A 13,135-nucleotide genomic window follows, 5' to 3' on the forward strand; every position below is an offset into this window, starting at 1 on the left:
AGGTTTGGCTGATTTCAGTTGGCTTTCCTCGTTACCAACACGCTAACGTTTTTCATGAACAATAGAAATGTCAGAGCTAGGTCTAGGACGAAAACGCAGAATTGACGTCTGGTCACACTTCACATATGACAACAAGGACAACAAGTCCGCGTGTAAACCGTGTGGAGCAAAAATCGCTGGGAAAAAACACCACCAACTTGAAGCGACATTTACAGACGACTCATCCAGAAATACATGCGAAGGTAAGCAGACACGCTAAGTTTATTTTATCAGATAAACCACCGTGTTTCCGCTAAACTTGGAATAAAATATAAGCTAAAGGAAACCACCTCTGAACTGTATTGATTAGACGATTGTCTCGCTGAATTAATATGAGTATAAATATTAAATGTCCTCAAATTAAATCAAATGTGTACTATTATAGTAGATGTTGTGGTGTTGTAATGTATATGACTGGACAAAGGGTGTGTGTGTGTGTGTGTGTGTGTGAGAGAGAGAGAGAGAAAGAAAGAGAGATAGAGAGAGATCTGAGGAGATTGGGCAAAAAAGAAAAAAAAAATCACAACTTGATTCCCCTTTTCACCCTCACAGATAAAGAAGATGTCTGATGACAAAAATGACCATGGGCCAAGTGGAAATAAAGCTAGTACTGCTAGTGCAACCCAGCAGCAGGCCATCTCTACAGCTTTCCTTAGTTCTTCAAAGTACAAAACTGAATCGAAGGAACAACAGACCAAGGAGCAGGCCATAGCTAGATGGATTGGACGCACAGGTTTACCACTCACAACAATTGAAGATGAGGACTTTGTGCTAATGATGGAGATAGTGGATAGGAGACTAACAGTTCCAAAGAAAACTAAAATGAGCAATTTGATTGAAACAGTATGAACATGAAAGAAAAAAATTCAAAGAGAGACTGGGTGCTGCACGGAGAGTATCCATTGGCCTTGATTTGTGGACAAAAAAAGGACTGACAGCCTCATTCCTTGCTATAAGCACATGCTACTTTTGTGTTGAACAAAGTAAACCTGTACACATATTGTTGGCCCTTGAACAAGTAGCTCACCCACACACTGCACAGTCTATTAAGGCATGTGTGGACAAATGTATGCAAGAGTGGGCCATACCAAAGGAGAAGATCCTGACAGTAATAACGGACAATGGGAGTAACATGGTGGCAGCCTTTAAAAACACCACAGCAGAAGAAACCAGCTCTGAGGACGACTCCCCTGGGTCCACTATGGAAAGTGACTCTGAAATTGATGAACAGCGGTGAGCCATGTTTGGTTTATTCTTTTACATGACAGTCGATTATTACATGAATGATTTTCCCCCTGCATCACACTACATATATACAGTATACAGACACACACCAGCCACTTTATTAGGTTTAGACTTATTTGGTTGTCTTTTCTTCTTGTTATAGGTACCATCATGTTGAAATGGACCGGACACCGTGCGTGGTGCATACCATACAACTTGTGGTCCACCTGTTGCAGAAAGAGACAACTGTAAAAAGAGTCCTCGATAAAGCAAGGTTTGTGGTGAAGCTCTTTCGCAAGTCCTCAGTTGCAACACAGAGGTTATTGGACCAGTGTGGTGTTATTGTTGTAAATGACTGCCCCACACGCTGTTCAAGCACATTCAACATGGTCGCACGACTTCTCACAGTCAAAGATGCAGTCTGTCAAATCACAAATGACATGGGATGGCACAGTTTGCTTACTAGTGAGTGGCAAAAGCTTTCATCATTGCATGACATACTGCTGCCTTTTGCGGAACACACCAAAACCCTCCAGAGTGACACCACATCTATGTCTCTAGTGGTTCCTGCCCTCTTTGATCTGCTGAGCCACCTAACTGACTTTGCACAGAACACTCGGTACAGAGACCTCGCCACTCTTGCAGAGAAAATGAGATCAAATCTGAACCAGCGTTTTGCTTGCCTCTTGGATTCAACTGATGAAAAGTTCTCAGCACTTGCAGCAGCTGCATGCTTTGTCAACCCAACTGTCTGTGAAATCCTTGTTAATGTTGATGTGGCTGATGGAAATATCCAGGAACTGCTGAAACAGGCAGAAGACTATGTGGTCAAATGCACTTTCCAGGAGGACCAGTCTGAAGATGATGCAGAAGAAGAGGTTATTGAGGAAGCAGCACCATCCTCAAAGCAGCCGGTGTTTAGGTTCCTCTCAAAATGCCGCACCACAAGGCCTAAACAGAAAACCTCCACAACCAGCATCAGGCAGCAGATTATCAAGTACAAGGAAGAACTTTCACATCCCATCACTGAGGACACAGGGACGGACTTCTGGCTGGAAAAGAGTGACAGTTTTTATCACAGTTTAAAACCTTTCGCATTAGACTTGTTGGCTATACCAGCTTCTCAAGCTTTTGCAGAGAGGGTATTCAGCATCACAGGTGACCTCACAAGAGGACGGCGCAACAGAGGAAGGGTCACATTGGAGCGAAGTGCTTTCCTTAAAATGAACAGAAACAAATAGAACTTGTATTCACTGCTATTTACAGCATTTCCTGTAGTAGTATATGCACAACTTGAAAGTTACTGATTTTGTTGTTCCATGCAATAATGACATTACAGCTTAGCATGTAATTCACTTGTCTTGAGTTGAGCTCATTGATACTACTTTTAATTATTAACAGAAGAATATTTTATTTTGTGTGCAATGGCATTACAGCCAATACATCTTTTATTCTACATTTGAGAATTGCACTAATCTGTTCTGTTCAAATCTTGTTGATTTTGCACAGAGTAGCAATGCATTGTAAGGCATTGTAGCCTAGCAGTTATTTAACTTCTCTTGAGGTACGTGAACATTTACAGTAGTGAATTATCTGTATTTAGATACCTTGTGCAATGGCATTACAAACAATAGTTTTATTATTTTTAAGAATTGCTCTTTATTTTTCTTAAAGTTTTTGATTTTGCACAGTATATTTTTCTGGGAGAGCAGGCTGTATGCTTATTTTATGTGAGATTATCTTTTGTGAAAAAGCCACGGTGAGTGTTTTTGACATTAAGAATAAAATACATGTTTTGTATTACAACTGTTAAATCTGTGTCTGTATTGCATATTCAAATCTTAATACCATTCCATAACAGACTGATGGATACTTCCAATGACTGGAAATTTTGGAGAAACATTTAGTCAAGTCAACTAAGTCCACTGTAGATTTAGTCGACTAAATTTGGTCTACAAAAACTAGACTAAGACTAAAACTCTTATTATATTTAGTCGACTAAGACTAGACTAAGACTAAAAGATTTCAGATGACTAAAATATGACTAAAACTAAATGGTGTGTTATTCAAAAGACTAAGACTAAGACTAAATCAGAATTTGCTGCCAAAATTAACACTGTCAAATCCCCAATTTTTTTTGACAAAAATTGACAAATCTTTAAAGTAACTATGCAATGTATTACATTTTTATAAAAATTAAAAAAAGCATAAACAATTAATGTTATATAATGTTGCGTAAGTTCATTTTGTATGAAGAAGAGATGAAAACCATAAAAAATAGACATGTTCCAGATTAAAATCTTAATGACTATATTCAATTTTGTGCACATTTTAATATGCATTACAGACTGTGATGGTTAAGACTGTTAACTTTGGGAGAGACAAAAGTGCCCGCAGAAATAAAACACCTATATATATATAAAAAAAAAATTGTTGCGATTCCACAATATTATGATTGCGCTGAAATGTATGGATCATTCCTGGGATTCGTTAATATTTCAACATGGATTTTTGTTTGTTTAAACTACAAATATTTCATTTTCAAAATGCCCCACATAATTAGGCACATTTCAAACCTCCAAAAAATCATATTGTCCCACCAAGATCTTTTTTTATTATGATTATTTTTTGATTCTTTGAAGATTAAAACACCTTTTATTCTGAACCCCATAACAGACAAAATGGAATTGGTTTAAAAAGGATTTCACATAAAACAAACATCTACCTACTGCTCAGTTGTCCCCTATAACATTTTAATAACTACAAATGCATTCACATAAACTAACATTTATGATAATTTTAACCTTTTTACAGTACTGAAGTTAAAAATGAACAAATTGTGTGTCTATGGTGTCTTTATTTCTGTGGAAAAAACATATTTTCAATTTAGATGTTTAACTTAAACCACAATTGTATTGTGTTAGACTTTAACATGTCAGATTGTAGTCAGCAAGAAATTCTTTCATTTTTAATCGTCTTCCCTATTTTTTCCCAAAAATATGAAAGTGACAAGTTTGAGAATATAGTGTGAAGCTTTAAAGGGAGGCAGTGCCTTCAATTTTTATATTTTTCAATTTTTTCTTTTTCTCATATTGTGCAATGGTGGTTTGCTGAATTTAGCGTTTAATTTACTGTCAGAGTAATCTACCATGTCAAAGACATCGTGAGGGTGGCAGTATTTTATGAAAATAGAAAAAAGTCGAAGGCAAAGTTTGCATATCACAGCTCGACATCAAACATGGCATATCACCTAAAAACGGTAAGCTAACTTGTCTGCGTTTATTTGCCCCGTCTGTTTTGAGTAGTAATATGAATGAACATATCAGAATTGGCATAAAACATTGAAATATGCCAATTAATCGTTTTTATAAGTTAACTGCAGGCGGGTCAATGACGTGACGGGCCATTTTTTTGTCCAAAGATATGACATCCAAAGTATGTGAGGTAGTACAACTTGATCTCTTTTATTGAATCCAAAAGGTTTTAATTATATTTTACTACATATAAAGGTATTTTAAAGATTTTGAAGTGTCAAAAGGCCATTCGGTTTAACCGTCCGAAGGCCAAAACAGCCATTTAATTTGTGATTAAAATACCTTAAAATGTAATAAATTTATATAGTTTTTATTCTGGCATGATTTTATAACATTATATATCAACATAGTGCCAAATGGTATTAAAATTATGTGTAGAAGTCATTGCTTTGTTATGAGAAAGAATGTCCGGAAAAATGAATTTTATTGATGTCATTCGGAGTAACCAATATAAAGGCACCATTTTGGATAAAGTCATGTGGTCAATATCATGTGACAGGATGTGATATCATTCAGACACCTGCAAAGGACCCCATGGACATGAAGCAAAGTAAGTAGCTCACTCTTAACTATTTGAAAAATTCATGTTTTCACTTGCTCATACGCATGTCCCGAAATATCAGGTCATTCGGTACAACCACTACAAAACATGGAAAATTAATTCCAATAAAAAATATAAAATGTTTGATTGTCTTTTTGCCAGCTAGCAAGTCATCTAACTAGATAGCTAGCTAGATATCAGGCTGTAGCATTGTTTGAAAATATTGTCATTCGGTTTTACCAAAAGTGTCATTCGGTAATACCGAAAATTTGGTCATACCGAATGACCTACTGGTTGTAGTTGAGGACCATAAACAATATACTGAACCTGAACCCAGAGTCTTTAAATGTGACACCTGACATCCCAGTGGATGAGGTGCCACAGGAACCACATTTGGCATCAGAGCCAGACAAAATCTTCCACTTTAAAGAAGATGTGCAAACAACCATTAGTGAACCAGAACCTCTAAATTCACGGTCCTCAAGATTATGCTCTCTGGATGACTTTGATGAATATATAGCATCTAACAATCTAATCTTATCTAAATGTTTAAGAATTTAAATATTTGTTCCAAGAACAATTAAATGCTTCAGTGTTTTAATTACTTTATCACATTAACAATATGAGTTGTATGTAAATATGTTGGTTTCAATAACAATGAAATCAAGCGTAGTGTCAGTTCTGGCAGGTCACGTTAGTCAAGCTCGCCTCAGTGACTCTCAGCTGATCCACATCTTTATAGGAATACGACTCCTATCACTGTACATATATAAGCTCCATCAGTATTATCAGCATCCATCGCGTTCCCAGGAGCTGATTACCCTCCTCCCTCCCCAGCTACACCTCTCGTCAGTCAGGATCTGGCATTCTGATTCCCCTTAAATCAGGATAAATTCTCGAATTATGTTGTACATTAAAATATTGAATTAATGATATCTGCATTAATGTTGGTTCTGATCAGTTTACCCTAAGGTGGTTATTCCTGCTCTCCTGCTCTTATCCATGCTAGACTTGCCCAGAATAGATCCATACCGCCAATTGAAACTGTATGCTAATTGTCAATTGCATTTGATGATAGTGGTCCTGACAGAAATGTTTTCATGTTTGATGTAATTTCATACATTAATATTACTGTATATTAAAAACAAAATGTGCTTTTGTAACTATTTTTGTCTGTGTATTGTCTTAAATATTCATAATGTCAAGGGCAGCAGACATAAAACCGAAATATAGTAAATATTTAAATAGAATAATATTGTTTTTAATAACTAAAGGAACTACAATAATACAAATATAAAGCAGATTAGGCCTTTTTTCTACATTTCCCCTTTTCTCATTTCCCTGTGCAATGTTTTACTTGAGTATGTAGGAGGGTTTTAGAGTAGTCCAATAAAATGATTACATTTATGAGATCTGTGGTAATGTTATTTCAAATTTCTTCTGTAGTACACAGTATACGATCTCAACACCAATGTCAAATCAGGTTTTTTCGTGAATAATTATCTGCAAATTAATAATTTTAGAAATATTCACGGTTAAACCGAATGGCTTTTTTGGTGACAAATTTTGTTCATCTTGTAAAAAAATGACATAAGCAGTGTTAATTGATTGTACAAACCACATAATCTCATTGTTAACACTTCGTAAAACTAAAAAAATGGTTTCAAAATTGATCATATCTCCATTAATTTTTTTTTACACTATTAAAAACCTTATCCGTCAATGACCCAGGCGCATCCGCAAGCAACAACGGTAGCATCCCCCAGACACACCCAGGCCACGGTGGAAACATTTTATGGTTTACTTTTATTATTGTGACCATTTATTTCTAGTATTATTTATTGGATTTTGGCACTTTATTATTTTTTTATTTTTTTTGGAGCCTAATGCGCAATTGCGCTGTGCAATTTTCTTGTTCCACAGGAACAAGAAAATTTTTTCTTTCTGCTCACGTCTTGATCTGGTTTGTTTAATAAATATTCTTTTTTTTTATTAAAGTGGACGTGCCTTGTGTGTTTAAGAGTAAAAGCTTTAAATTAATAGTCTATTCGTGTCTCAGCCGCGAAGCTGAGCTCCTATGTTCAGCCTCGCTCTGTGCGAGGACATGCACAGAGCAGCTGAAATGATAGTGTCTGTAAAATAATTAGGTCAAAAAACGATTTAATATACTGCATATAGCCTACAAGTTTATTATATTGATTATATAAATATATGTTTATTATTTATAATTCATTTAGGTGGACAAGGCTACCAAGTACTGCACAGCTATTAATCTAACATTTTTTTTTTTTATGTTAGTCGACTAATTAGTTGAAATTTCAGGACTTCAGTAGACCAAGATTTTCTTTGGTTGATTACAGCCCTACTTGTCAGTGTTTAAGTGGACACATTATATCAAATATTCCATTTAATAACAAAATTATGTTGTCATGATTATGGTAATATCTTCACTGAAACCCTGACTATTTTATATTTTATTATTAAACTGATTCAGAAATGAAGTGGAAAAACTATAACCATCTTCTACAACACTGTTAAAGCAAAGACTATAGAATAACACAAGACGCATCACTCGCATTATTTTGGATGGGGAAAAGTGCAATGCTCTTATATGGAGGGAATAAGTTCTGCCTTCTAAATAAGAGCCACGCCGATTGGTAAAGTAATCGCGTCTCTTCAGCTAGCGTTAGAAGCTCCGGTTCCAATAGAAACCGTAAGACGTAGCTTCCACTGCGCATGCGCATTAGTTTGATCCAGCCTGAAAAATTTAGTTTTCTGTCATGATTCAAGCGTTTAGATATAAAATGTATGAGACACTTGTTGTCAGGTTTAATTGGTGATTTCAAATATGAAATTTGATCGTTAGCTTGGCGAACAGTTTTGGAGAATTTGATGTTTCCCTATTCGAAGAGAAAATAAAATAGCTGCACTTGCATACGCAAAACACGGTTCAAAGATGGCCGCCGAGTGAAATGACACATCCGATCTGTGTCACATATGAGCAAAAAATTGGAATTGCTTCACATTTCACTGACAGTGTAAACGAGGCCAAAGTGACTTTAGTTAAAGAGACCTGAATGATGCCATTTCTGGTAAATTGTCTAAATTATTATAGGCGGAGAATAGTTGGCGTGACGAGTTGAGTTCAGACTGAAGGACATAACTTTATAGTCTGTTTTTTTATAAAATAGCTTGCTTTTTTTTTTAGAAAAATATTATTCACAAGAAAAGTAACACAAATAAATACTTACAATATTGCCAAAAAAAATTATATACTGTGCACATTTTGTTACATATTTTCTAAGTACAAATTCAGTAAAGTACCTCAGAGACAAAATGCTTAGTGTACAATATAAATAAGACATAATACAATAAATAATTTATTTTATGATAAAAAATATTTAAATGCAAAAATTATTTTTTTTCCTTATAATGGACATACCAAAGTATTGTGAAAAGCTTTTAAAATTTCATTTTGGTGAACCACCACTTTAAAAAGAGAAAGAAAGAGGCTAATAATAATACATTTTAATTTGGGGATAGAAATAGTATAGTTCATATATTTTTTACTTAAAGGGTTAGTTCACCCTAAAATTAAAATTCTGTCAGTATTTTTTCACCCTCATGTTGTTCCAACCCCGTAAGACCTTCGTTCATCTTCAGAGCACGAATTAAGATATTTTTGATGAAATCTGAGAGCTGGATCACTCCTCCATAGGCTTCTAAGGGATTGAAACTTGTTCCCCGAAAAGTCATTAACCCGTTTAATCCCAAATTTTTTCTTGCAACTTAAGTACATTATTTTTACTCCTTAGACCTCCCTAACACTCAAACATTATGCCTTTTTTGATTTTATGTTGGTTAAGTTAGTGAAATATTAGGTTTTATACTCGGTCACAATAGTGACCGGTGGGAAACACCATAGTCAGAATTCATACAAATTCTTCAATTAGACCTATTGACACAATTCATTCCAAGACATCCAATACCTCGTTTTGTCATTTCGTGAAGGAGGCTTAGTGAGGTGAAAAGGTTGTTATGTACAAAGTTACACCCTGGAGGAACTTCTGCTTGTTCGGGCTAGACCCCTATAGGCTAGACCATGACTTCACTTGGGCCCTGTCCTAGGCCAGTTTCAGGGAGATGTGTGTGCACTCATTCAGTGCACTGAAGATGGGCCGTAAATTCTAGAAAGGGTTGTTTGTGGTCATGTGTGGGGCACACCAATTGGTTGTCATGAACATCTGCCTAATCCTCCAGATAGTTCACCTCTGCATCGCCATTCAATAGTCTACTTGGCAAATGGGCCGTTTCACCCATGGTACTCCCTATCTGAGCCATCACTATCTCAGTCACTTTCAATTGGGGGGAGGGGGAGGGGGGTGGTGTCACGTACGTCTAGAAGGTCCAACACATTGAAAGTTTCTGGAATACTGATAACTACACTGAACAAAATTATAAACGCAGCACATTTGTTTTTGCCCCCATTTTTCATGAGCTGAACTCAAAGATCTAAGACCTTTTCTATGTACACAAAAGGCCTATTTCTCTCAAATATTGTTCGCAAACCTGTCTAAATCTGTGTTAGTGAGCACTTCTCCTTTGTCAAGATCATCCATCCCCCTCACAGGTGTTGCATATGTTCAGTGTAGGATTGCCAATACCTGCCAATACCAGCCAATACCTTTTTTTCAATTGAAGTACTTTGTTATACTACCGGTCACAATTGTGACCGTAAACAAATTTACAAGTCTTACGAGCAAAATATATATGCAGGAGTATAATTTTCAAAATATATCAGCAGTAGACCCTTTAAAGAATATATGTACAAAATATGATAGTTCTATCTGTTAATTAAGATGTTTTACATACTACTTTTTGTAGTAGTTTGAGGAAGACATCTTCTTCTAGATGTGCAAGCAGGAAGTAACTGATCTGGTCATGTGACCTTTCACACTAGTCACATGACATTAATAGATTTTAATCAAGACAATCTATTTTGTCATTTAAAAGTTGAATTTCTTGCCCAAAGTCAATAACAACGTTTTCAGAGCTTTCAGAAATAAGAAAAAAGATGCGGTCACAATTGTGACCGGTGGGATTAAACGGGTTAAAGACATCGTTAAATAGTCCAAGTGACTACAGTGGCTCAATCTTAAGTTTATCAAGCGACGAGAATACTTTTTGTGCGCAAAAAAAAACCAAAATAACGACTTTATTTCAACTATTCATTTCCTTCTCTGTGGGCCTCGAGTGAGTTCACTAGTGTAATAGCGTACACTTCTGTTGTTGTACGTCACACGCATCACCCACATGACCAGCGTTGACCAATAGTGAGCCTATGTGTGACGTAGCTCTACGCAATCATACTAAGTTAACTGACTAGAGGCCAACAGAGAAGGAAATGAATAGTTGAAATAGTCGTTATTTTTGTTTGTTTTTGCTCACAAAAAGTATTCTCGTCGCTTGATAAATTTAAGATTGAGCCACAGTAGTCACTTGGACTATTTTAAAGTCCCCGTGAACCGGAAGTTGCAAATGACTTTTCTCCAGTGTTGTGACGTATTTCCGAGAGAAACCTAATACTAAACGAGGCAAAATGGTGTGCTGTTTTTTTCTTCCAACTAGCACCTGATTGGATCTAGAAAAGTAGGTGTTTCATTCAAACATACAGGTAGCCTGTCTACTGTCAGTTGGAGGGGCGTGGTTACGGATGTAAAGCAGACACCATAGACTGTAAAAAAAAAATGGACAAAGCGTCTGTGACATCACCCATAGACTTTCTGAATAACGGTTTTGAGGCCGTTTATGGGGGGTATGGGCGGCGCCATCTTTGAAAATCGTGGGAAAGCCTAACCCCGCCCACCTTCTGGCCGATCCATATATGGGTAAAAGGGCGGGCTTTGTGTGAGTAGATTACATACAAAGTCAATGCAAAGACGCGAATAGACGCATCATTCACGCCAGGCGTCGCGAATGACGCGAATTGGGAGACGCTTTTGCCGCGAACATCTTCCGCGCAAGTTGAAAAATTTGAACTCGAGCGTTCAAGCGTCTAACTAGACGCGATAGACGCGTATTTGACGCTCTATTCGTGTTCGGTGTGAACACACCATAACGTTATAAGATCGACTGGCAGACTAGGCTACTTTTTACAGTCTATGGCTACTACATTCACTGCAAAGCTGCTGAAGAGTACAACCCAAAACACTCCAATGTGGGACATATCAGTCTATTCTTATGTTACATTTATTCATTTGGCAGACGCATTAACAGTGTTTCAAAAGTCAGTTATGTAAAGTACCTCGGACGCTAACTTATCTGAGGTGATTTAATGCTAACTGTTGCAGTGCCACTGCCCACAAACATTGATGCTTAACAGTGCTAATTACGTGAAATAATAGTGGAATGTCACTTAACTTACCGGAAAAAAATGGAGCCAAGTACTCCTACAGTGTCGGTTAGTGCAGTTTATAGCAGAGCAACCCATTTTATGTATGATGTTTCAATACGAATGTTCAGAAAGCGTAATTAGCGCCTTGTTTTTATATTAAGGAATTCAAGACTTTTAAAGGATCCATGATGTGCACCTTGTTTAAAGCTTTGTTATTTTAATGTACCACAACAACAGTCATTAAAGAATGAAGAATAGACACCAACCTCCTTGTTCCTCGTGTTTTATTCTCCAGGGTTCTGGTTCACTCATGTCCTCCTCACTCTCCTCTTTAACAAACACCATCTTCACAGCAGCAGATCTCAGTTCAGTTGATACTCCTCCAGATATTCCTGCTTGCTTCAAAACGTAGTCACGTCTATGAGGATGGGTATATTTTATTACAGGTATTTATTGACCTGGATTTTTTTTTTTTTGTATCTTTATTTACACTAAAAGTAAATTTCTAACAGTATGTATCGATAAAACAGCAGAGACCTGATACTGAGAACGCACTTCTTCTTCTTCTTTTGAGGTTTAGTGGTGATTTGTAAACAAACGAATGTGCTTTACCGCCACACACTGGACCGGAGTGTGAAGCGTCGCGAAGAGTGGAAAATATCGGGAAGAAATGGGTAGGCTTAGGCCACATTGCATTTTTCCTTTAAAAAGAGATTTGCACAAAGAAAAGAAAGGCACCCTAAAATTATATAAAATCGCATTGGATTCCCGTTGTATAAATAGCCTATGAGAGAGGATTAAATTAGAAAATCGAGAGAATTTATTTCAGTCGTCAACTATTTCTGTGAAAATCACAGAACGTTCCCTAATTTTAAGTTTACTTATCATAATCATAAACTACATTTTGCAGAATCTGGCGTTAAATCATTTAAATATATAGATTAAGATACATTAAAACATGTTATTATGACCAGATAGCTAATGTAAACCAACTCAAATATTAAATCAGGGTTTAGCATATCGTGAAAAAAACAATGATACATCCTTGGGTTATTATGTGTCTAAATACCTGGGACTTGAACAGGGGACTATTGAATGACAGGTAATGTGAATTCCATATCCATTCGATATGATATTTTTGGAGGGTATTTCTGAAAAACTGCTTTCGAGGTTAAAACTTGTTATTGAACTGGTGTTGTATTTTGCAGCATTATGCCTTTGTGTGTCTATTGCTGTGCAAAGCATTAACATCTGATTCTGCCTTGTGGTGAAGAGAATTTTGAGGATATTGTTATATTTTCCCTCAAACTTTGGAAGAAGATCTGTGAGACCCAATTTCAAGATCTTAAACCATTCAATAACTTATACAGCCCACAAAAACAGTAAGATTCAATTTCTTTACTCAATATGAACTCCAATATCTCACTATCAGTGAGAAATACAAAAAATTCAGTCTGAAAAAAGAGCCAGTATTTTCCTTCAATGTCTTAAAATGAGTCGGTCAAGTCTCAGGTCAGATAAAGATGATCAAGATGCAAATTTAAAAAAAAAAATATATATATATATATATTATTTTTTTAATAAAAGTATTTATTAAGTGAAACTCAGGTAGTCCACAGGAAA

At 36.2% G+C, this 13,135-nt stretch overlaps 2 protein-coding genes across 4 annotated transcripts in view; one reads left to right on the forward strand and one right to left on the reverse strand.

The window, feature by feature from the left end:
- The window catches only part of LOC143711057 (uncharacterized), a 36,716-nt gene extending 24,694 nt beyond the window's left edge, over positions 1–12,022 (reverse strand). The window contains exon 1 of the mRNA XM_077202343.1: positions 11,779–12,022. Within this exon, the coding sequence (XP_077058458.1) occupies positions 11,779–11,857 (79 nt within the window). The 5' untranslated portion in view covers positions 11,858–12,022. The remainder of the gene's footprint in view (positions 1–11,778) is intronic.
- LOC143710998 (MIF4G domain-containing protein B) overlaps positions 1–13,135 on the forward strand; it is a 1,123,636-nt gene that overhangs the window by 1,054,251 nt on the left and 56,250 nt on the right. The gene's annotated exons all lie outside the window — the stretch shown is intronic.

Source organism: Siphateles boraxobius, unplaced genomic scaffold (genome assembly GCF_051911475.1).
Source record: "Siphateles boraxobius isolate OS27281-9 unplaced genomic scaffold, OSU_SipBor_1 49, whole genome shotgun sequence".
NCBI lineage: Eukaryota > Metazoa > Chordata > Actinopteri > Cypriniformes > Leuciscidae > Siphateles > Siphateles boraxobius.